This window comes from Musca domestica, unplaced genomic scaffold (assembly GCF_030504385.1).
Source record: "Musca domestica strain aabys unplaced genomic scaffold, Musca_domestica.polishedcontigs.V.1.1 1, whole genome shotgun sequence".
NCBI lineage: Eukaryota > Metazoa > Arthropoda > Insecta > Diptera > Muscidae > Musca > Musca domestica.
In genome coordinates, this window is record NW_026712114.1 from 5,316,979 (window position 1) to 5,326,916 (window position 9,938).

The 9,938-nt window shown below is 30.7% G+C and overlaps 1 protein-coding gene across 1 annotated transcript in view; it reads left to right on the top strand.

Moving 5' to 3' along the window:
* Positions 1-2,405, top strand: part of LOC101890312 (protein Skeletor, isoforms B/C) — a 129,644-nt gene extending 127,239 nt beyond the window's left edge. The window contains exons 8-12 of the mRNA XM_005181660.3: positions 821-1,035; positions 1,106-1,377; positions 1,443-1,573; positions 1,658-1,821; positions 1,880-2,405. Of these exons, the coding sequence (XP_005181717.1) occupies positions 821-1,035; positions 1,106-1,377; positions 1,443-1,573; positions 1,658-1,821; positions 1,880-2,050 (953 nt within the window). The 3' untranslated portion in view covers positions 2,051-2,405. The remainder of the gene's footprint in view (positions 1-820; positions 1,036-1,105; positions 1,378-1,442; positions 1,574-1,657; positions 1,822-1,879) is intronic.
* The last annotated feature ends 7,533 nt before the right edge of the window (positions 2,406-9,938 follow it).

Sequence of the window (9,938 nt, forward strand, 5' to 3'; positions counted from 1 at the left end):
ATAACAGTACCTCCCGATATTCGATATTTTAATGATTTCGGCGACATTATTCTCCGGAATTCTTTCAAATTTGGTATTTGATGTTCGTAATGGATACTACAGCCAAAGACAGAAAATTGTGTCCAGGTCTTCGTATAGGCCCCTTATACCAGTACCTCCCTTTATTCGTTATTTTGACGAGTTTAGGTACAATACTCACCGAAATTGTTTGAGATGTCGTATTTGAAGTTCCTAATGGATGCTCGACCTAGGACAGAAAATTGTCCATGCTGGTCCAGGTCTTCACACAGCCCCGATATAACGGTACCTCCAATATGCGACATTTTGATGATTTTAGCTACATTATTCACCGTTTATTTCAAGTTTCGAATTTGAATACGGTAATGGCTTATGACAAACAATGCCTATGTAGGTCCACTTCGTATAGACCCCAATATAACGGCTATATTCGGTATTTTTAAAATTTTCACAAAATTGTTTAAGGATTTTAATTATTTGAAGATTTTCAAATTCGTTCCAAATGGTGGAGGGTATTCAAAGTTCGGCCCGGCCAATCTTACTGCTTTTTATCTTGCTTTTTTTTTTTTTTTTTTAAATTGTCGACCTTTTGTGGGGGACCGAACTCGAAATTAAATTTGGCATTCTTCCAAAACAACATAAAGTTCTATATTGATATTACCAATAATGGCTACCTACCTTGCACTTAAACTTATGAAATTTTGAGTGATTATTTTGATCAAGATTTTGAAAAAAAAAAAAATATTAAAAAAAAAATGAAAACCAAAATCTTTTATTTTTATATTGTCTTTATCTCTAACAGTGAGCGGAGATCGCAAGAATGGCGTGACCAGCATACGCTACCGTCGCCTATTGCAGACAAATGAACCGATTTACGATATGCCCATACCCACGGATCGTGATGTCTCAGTAATAGCTGCCATCGGACCGCTCAATAGTCGTAAAGAGGCAAATGCTCATACGCACACTGGCACCGATCATGTTGTCGATGATATACGCATTAATTTCTCATCGAGGGTAGGTCTACGGGAATATAATTTACCCCATAAATTTTTAATAATTCCATCCTCTTAATTTGTATTTCTAGAGCGACAATACCTGCAAACTCTCTTTGTTCACGGTCAAGGACGAATCGGGTCCAACACCCTGGCCAACACGCAAGATAACCAATGAATATTCATTTACGGCCCGCATTGGTCCGACTGGCGGTAAGCGAGGCTATACACCCATTACGGGTATACCCTCGTGGGGTATTGCCTGGTACATCAATGATTTGCTGATACCCGAGATCACTGTGGAACGGGGTAAAACCTATGAATTTATTGTGGAAGGCGGTGATATTGCCGCACAACCAGCAAGGTAAGGTGGAGGGGGGAGGGGGGATTCTTCGTAGATGAAATATAATTTTGGCATTTCCATTGCAGATACCATCCATTTTATATCACCGATTCTCCGGAAGGAGGCATTGGACAAAAGACTGGCCTGGAATTGAGCAAACAAAAGGCATATGCCGGTGTGGAATTCGATGAGGAGGGCAATCCAATACCAACAGCTGGTGGGTTTGGAAGAAAGAAAAAAAAACTTATTTTGGAGGAAAACCAAAAATTTAAAATGTAACTTATCCTTATTTGCATTTTAGCTGGCCGCTACTGTGAATGGGTCCACAATACCATTGATCGCTCGGCAGAGACTGAAACCTTTGAGGAATATATGAAGACCCTGACTTTGGTGTGTGAAGATGGTGAACCGGGCTATCTCAACTGGACCGTGCCCATGGATGCCCCGGATACGTTGTATTATCAGGTGAGCATTTAGAGATTTAAAGAAAGAAATGGAATTTTCTAACCTTACTTTTTGGCAGTGTTTTACCCACAACAATTTGGGTTGGAAAATCAATGTGGTGGACAGTGGAGCCTCAAGGGCTTTGATACCCCTGACAACGATATGGTATGCCGTGGTCATGAGTTTGGCAGCCCTGGGTTTTAATCTGGCGCTGACACACAGCCAAGGTTTGGGGCGCCGTATTGCCTGATAGTAATCACTGAGGAAAGGGTGCACATTTTTGGTTACATGCATTTTGTAATTTATCAGAGTTTTTTCACAGAATATTTTTTTTGATATTGTATTTTTTTTTTGCTAGATAGGCTAAATTGGCGAATGTTAAAGGAAATGGAAGGAGGAGAAGGATAATAATAATTATGACAATAATAATGATGATAAAGACAATAATGAGTTAAGGGGGCGGGAAAAAAACAACAAAAAGTTAATTACAAAAAAAAACAATTTTGAATGCAATATTGAATATTAAAAAACGAGAAAATAATATCATAAACCGAAACTGGCATCAATTATTAGATTTTTAGGTCCTTGGCAACTGAAATTCAAAAGTAATATTTTGAAAAGAACAACTAAAAAAAATAAATAAAAAAAATTATCCAACCCTTTTTGAACAGAATAAATAGCATATCAAACTCTGATAAATTATAAACGAAATTATTTCTTCTAAGCCAGGCTAAAAAAAATTATTTTTTTTTTCAAAATTATAATTTTCAATACCTACTAGACATATCTTGACAATAATCTTTAATTCAAAATCACAAGAATGAAAGAAAAAAAAACATGTTTTCAAAAACACAAATTAAATGATGCACAAGAACAACAAATAAAATGGGGCTTACAAACATATATTATAAATACATACATATAAATATGTATTTAAAAAATATTAAAATCTATAAATATATAGTAAATAATTTTTTTATTAATATTATTTTCTTTTTCTAAATAATTGTAAACTTCAGCATGTAAGTCGTTATGTAACTAAATAAATATCTACATTAAAAATATATGTATATTTTTCTTTTTTGTAATTTTTGCTCATATAATTTTAAATATATAAATATTTTTTTTTATATACGTAATGTCCAAAATAAAATTTATATATTATTCTTTTTTGTAATTTTTGCCCATATAATTTTGAATATATAAATATATTTTTTTTATATTTTGTAATGTCTGAAAAAAAAATATATATATATATATATTTTTTTTTCTTTTTTGTAATTTTCGCTCATATAATTTTGAATATATAAACAATTTTTTAATATATGTAATGTCTAAAAAAATATATACCTATTTTTTTCTTTTTTTGTAATTTTTTTCTCATATAATGTTGAATATATAAATATTTTTTTTTTATATATAATGTCTTAAAAAAAAAATATATATATATATATTTTTTTTTTTTTGTATTTTTTTTTCTCGTATAATTTTGAATATATAAATATTTTTTTTTATATTTGTAATGTCTAACATTTTCCCGTTTTAATTATTTCATTTTTATATACATAAATAACCTGTTCCCTGTTTTTTGCTAGTAATAAATATTAAAAAAAAAAAACAAACTTAAAGTAATTTCCAAACTCTGTACAATGTTTAATTAAGCTAAATAAAAATTAATCAATGACAATAATATTCTGTAAATATTTAAGAAAAAAAAAAAATAACATTCAAAATATCTGAAAATGTAATTCCCTGACAATAAACTCAAACAACAAAACTTAAAGACAATAACAATTTATCATAGAATTAAGACAATAATACTGTGCTACAGCCTTAAAATTAATAAAAAAAAAAAAATAGTGAACACACACTCACACACAGTAAGCCAAAATGTGAATTATTATTTGAGGGCATTCAAAACTGCAGTTTATTAATTATTAAAAATAAAAAAAAAAAACAAAATATATATTTTAATTTCTAACACTTCACAGTAATTTCTTTTCCTTTTAATATTTTTTTATGAGCAAAACAAAATCCATTATAATCTGTTAAAATAATTAAAAAGCAAACTCCAAGACGTATTCTAGTGGAGATTTCTTGGGGTACATTTGATTAAATAGACACAATTTGACAATAACAATAATTACTGAAAAAAAAAACAGTATTATTGTGGAATTAGAGCTAAACAGGAAAAAAACAGTATGTTCGGACAGGCAGAACTTGGAATAACCTTCACCATTTGGAACAAATTAAAAAAAAAAATAAACAAAAATCCCTAAAAATTCTGTTAAAATCTTATAAATACCGAATATAGCCGTTATATTGGGGTCTATACGGAGACGTGGACCTGCATAGGCAACCTTTGTCATAAGTCATTATATTATTCAAATACGAAACTTGACAAAAAAATCCGGGGCTATTCGAAGACCTGCACCTGCAAAGACAATTTTCTGTCACAGGCTGTGCTACCTATTAGGAACTTCAAATATGAAATTGAAAACAATTCCTGTGAATATTATACCTAAAATCGTCCAAATAGCGAATATAGAGTGGTACCGATTTATGTGGGCTGGACGAAGACCTACACCTGCATATACAATTTCCTGTCGCAGGTTGTAGAACCTATTAGGAACTTCCAATATGAAATTTCAAACAACATTGTATTCGAAATTTCAAATATATTGTGCCTAAAATCAAAATACTGAATATAGGGAAGTACTAATATATGGGGCCCATACGAAGACCTGGACCTGTCAAAGACTTTTCAAAAAACTGTTGAAACAACTTCGGTGAATAATGTCCCTAAAATCGTCAAAATATCGAATATCGGGGGTATCGTTGTATGTGGGCTATCGTACCTATATAGGAATTTCTCTTCCAGCTGGTAGGAAAGAACTTCTAGTATGTATTATTAAACAATTCCATTGAATAATGTAGCTAGAATCATCAAAATATCGATTATAGGGAGGCACCGTTATATGGGGGATACACGATATCGTGGACCTATATAGAAAATACTTTTCCAGGCGGTAACGTACTCAGAAGGAATTCCTTTTGTGGATTTTCAGACAATTTCATTGAAAAATGTGGGTGGGAGTACGGTTATATTGGGGCTATACGATATCGTGGGCCGATATAGCCCATCTGTGAAGTGGACCTGCCTGCAGACATAAGACTGATCTCTGCAAAACATTAGTTTCCTATCATCAATTCGTTTTGACTCTAGCATGATTTCAATAGACGGACAGACTGAAGGACAAATAGAGCTAAATCGTCTTAGGATTTTACGCTGATCAAAAAAAAAAAAAATATATATATATAAATATATATACATATATATATATATATATATATATATATATATATATATATATATATATATATATATATATATATATATATATTTTGTTATGTCTAAAATTTTGATGCGTTACAACGACAAACTAATATATAATACATAGTATGGAGGCTATGTATGGTGGAGGGTATAAAAAAACGTGTATCGGCATTATGAATGACAACCCCCTCTTGCACATTTTTTGAAATTTTCTGAATAAAAAAGTACGAGGAAAATCAAGCAGCTTATGAAGGTGGTTCTAAAACCAGAAGACAGGTGTATCGGCATTTTGAATGTTTACATCGCAAAGAGGGGGAAAGTTCCGCCCTAATTCCACATTTTTTGGAATTTTCAGATTAAGATTCCCTGTAATCGTTGTATATTAGACATATACGGTCTCCGACAATATTGCAGATAAAAATACGAGGTTTATTTTGGTAAAATATTTTAAACCTCAAAGGAGTCAATAAAGGGGTCTTATTGCTGTTTTTTTAAATACTTCCGGATCGTAGCAAGTCAAAATGTTCTACAAAATTATTTGCCATACAATTCTACTATAGGTCTCAGAAGACATTAAATCTTATCATAAATATTAAAAAACCCATTTTTATGTCAAAGGCGTACTTTCTGTGAATTTCCGGAAAAATCGGCTACAAAGCATCATTTTAGAAGGTTTATGTCAAAGGCAAATATATTCTTCATCAAATTTCACTATAAGCCACAACGAAAATAAATCTCTATTTCCTTACATATAGCAAGAAAAATGTTTTTATCAATTTTTCATCAGTCTTTTTTCGATTGAGTGAAAGTAGCTTAAATGTTCGTGTTTGGCAGAATCTGTGAAAAGAAGAAAAATTCTACACAAAATTTCATTATAAATCTCGGAATAAATTATATATCTAGGAATGATAGTTTTTAAGATAATTGCATTCGGAATTTGTATAATACAAGTAAATGAAATGAGTTTGATTTTTCACTGCCAATATAAGATATTTCCATTTAAGTCAAAATCTCCCTTAATACTTTAATTTTTGGGGAATGTGTCAAAGGCAAAAATATTCCACATCAAATTTCATTATAAGTCAACAAAGAAATCATCATCATCTCTATTTCCATTATATGTCGAGAAAATATTTCCAAAAAACCCAAAAATATTTCCTTTTCTGCTAAATTTTACCTTATACTTTTTCAAGTTGAAACGTGAAGGTAACAAAAAATTTCTTTTTAGGCCGAATGTGTCAAAACAAGAAATATTCTACACGAAATTTCAATATAAATCTCGGAATGAACAATATATCTGGGAATAATAGATGCTGAGAAAATAACATACATTATATATTATGATTATATACTACCCCCTTTATGGGGTTAGTTCTGAAGAAAGAAAGTCGAACAATTATTATACAGCCATTTCTGTCATTTTATGTCATTCCGTTTGTAACATCCCTAAATATTCGTGGTAGACCCCATAAAGTATATATACTCATGATCAGCATAAAATTCTAAGTCGATTTAACGATGTCCGTCTGTCTGTCCGTCCGTCAGTTGATATCACGATACAGCCCACGTTATTTGACGTAGAGCTTCAAAATTTGGCAGAACAATTTCTACTGTAGCTAGGGTGGTTGGTATTGAGATATATCGGTCCACGTTTTGGTATAGCCCCCAAATAACGGTACCTCCCGATATTAAGTATTTTAACGATTTTCGCCACATTTTCCCACGAATATGTCTAAAATTTGGTATTAGTGGGTCATAATTGGTTCAAATGTTTCCATTACCCAAAAGTTCGGTCCGGCCGAAATTAACGTTTTTTTACTTGTTTTTTTTTTGTTTCTTTTGAATTGAAATTTTGATTGAAGATAAGTATTTAAAATGTGATTTGAATGCTTTCAGTAAATAGTTCATATAAAAAAACCACAATTGTTGAAAATTAGTTGTAGCACTGTGTAAATTCATTCATGAAACATTGAATTAAAACAAGGAAACATGTTGACAAAAACAATACAATAAAATTTACATATAAATATGGAAAAAAACAAATATCATCATTCTGTGCTCAATTATATTAGAACTAAAAAAATACATAAAATGACCTAAGTAATTAAAAAAAAAAACAAACAATATAAAGACACATTTTCCCTGTAATATTTAAATAAAAATATATTTAAAAAAAATATTCAATTGTAAATTTTTCTCCTTCGCCAGTGCTCTATCTCTATCTCTCACTCTCACCACACATAAAGTTTGACAACAAAATAAATTTCAAATTGTAATGAAAAATTAACTAAAATAAAATCTAATTAAAAAAAATAGTAACTTATTTTTTGTGTTTGTGTGTGAATATGACAATACATTTTTTTCTCTCAAAGTTCAAGCCATTTCCAAGTTTTGACATTTAACATTTGACATTTAATTCAAAAATAATATTAATAATAATCTTAGTATTTTAAGCAATAGGAATTAATTAAAAAAAATATCACAATATTTTTTTTGTCTGTAAATGTATATAAATATAGAAAGTAATGAAAAACAAAAACTGCAAAAAAATATCCTTACAATAAACCTGAACTAACACATGTTATCAGAATTGAGCACATAAAACTTATAAATGCATGTATCCTTTGAGGATCTTGGTTATATTATTTTGAAGACTTTTTGTTCTGTTTGTTTTTTTTTTAAGTTTTGAGGGTATAAATCTCGCAAAAGAGGAAATATTTAATTTGTCATAGCATTTGTGATTTTCCAGAAAATAATATTTGTTCCATCCCTTTGTCGATTCCTTAGGAATGACATAGAAGTCAAAGAATTTATGCAAATGCATTTTCAATGTTAGAGCTTCATAGGATTGTGAAAGTGGACTTCATCGGGTTTCATTGAAGATTCAATATTTTAAAAACGCTTTCCGACTATATAATCATATGAAAGACCCTCCATCTACCTATAAAAGGTCCTTAATATATGAAAGATCAACTGGAGGTTTTCCATTTTTAGTTGTTCTATTTAAGTTTTAAGTTGTTTAGGTTTGAGACTGGACTTCATCGGATTTCATTGAAGGTCGACTATCTATAAAACACATTCTGAGTATAGAAGACATATAATTTTTTTTCGGAAGACCTATAAAAGGTCCTTTATTTATGGAAGATCTATAGGGAGTCTCCCAAAATAGCTACAGAAGGGTATCTTTTTATGGAAGAACTAAAGGCGAGGCACATAAGCAGCTTGGCATCATGGTAAAATTATAAGAAAATTAAACGAAGCCACAAACCTTTGGAATCCTTTTATGATATGTAAGAAAGTATGCGAAGACTTCAAACTGCTTAAAAAAGTCTTCAATCTATAGAGGACATTCTATTGTCAAAAGATCTATAGAGACGACAACAGATTGAAGGTCTTCTATAAATAAAAGAGGTATAGAAGAGACCCTAACTCTATCTATAGAAGACCTGTAAGGTGTCTCCTACCTATAAAATACCTCTAGCATGTCTTCTATCTATGGATGACCTATGAAAGCTCCTCTGTAGATTCTTATGGAAGGTTTTCTTACATCAAAGATCCTATGGAAGCTCATATATCTGAGGAAGACCTAAAAAGTTATTTTATTTTCCGAAGACCTAGAGAAGTTTTCATCTTTAGAAGGTATTTTATCGATAGAAGACCTGTAAAAGTTGTCGAAAGTTCTGTGCTAGGCTGTAGTATCCATTTCGTACTACAAATACAAAATTTGAAACCATTCCGGTGAATAATGTCGCTAAAGTCATCAAAATACCGAATATCGGGAGGTACCGTTATACGGGGGCTATACGAAGACGTGGATCTATACAGACAATTTTCTGTCCTAGGCTGAAGTATCCATTTCGAACTTCAAATATCAAATTTGAAACAATTCCGGTGAATAATGTCGCTAAAGTCATCAAAATACCGAATATCGGGAGGTACCGTAATATGGGAGCTATACGAAGACGTGGACCTACATGGCCCATTTTCAATACCAAAAGTCTTGCAGACAAAGTACACATTTGAGTAAAATTTTATCATCCTGCTTCATTTTGTTCGGAAGCTAGAGTGATTTCCACAGATGGACGGACATTGATAAATAGACATAGAATTTTATGCTGTTCAAGAATATATATACTTTGTGGGGTCTAAAATGTATATTTCGAGGTGTTACAAACGGAATGACAAACTTAATATACCCTCTTTACTATGGTGGAGGGTATAAAAATGTGATAAAAGGAGAAACTTGGCCCCCTCTATTTAGCCTACTTTACGATGCAAACTTTCAAAACGCCGATAAATTTATCTTCTATTTTTAGCTCTACTTTCATAATCTAATGGAGTATTCCCCTAATTACCGGAAACAGTTGGAATTTGTCTTACCGTGTTATTATTAATAATATATTTTATTCCTCATTATTTTATTATTATTAGTTTTTACAATATATTTTTCATTTTAATGCACTTTTATTTATGATGATGCAAATTTTCATTACTCTTCTCCGAAAAAAAAATTGTAAAAAAGACCTGTGTAAATGTTGTTAGTATTTAGTGCATGTTTCTTTCCAAACTTCTTTTTTTTATTAAAATTTAATGTTTGTTTGTGAAACAAATATTTAATAATAAAACTCAATATTAATTACGGTAAAATGACAATAAATAAATGATCAATTAGTATTGTAACGAATGATTTGTAAAAAAAAATTGACAATAAATGAACTTCAAATGGCCGAAGAACGAAGCAACTTTATACAATGATGACAAGGAACAATAATTTTCAAATAAATCTATTATATGGAAACTT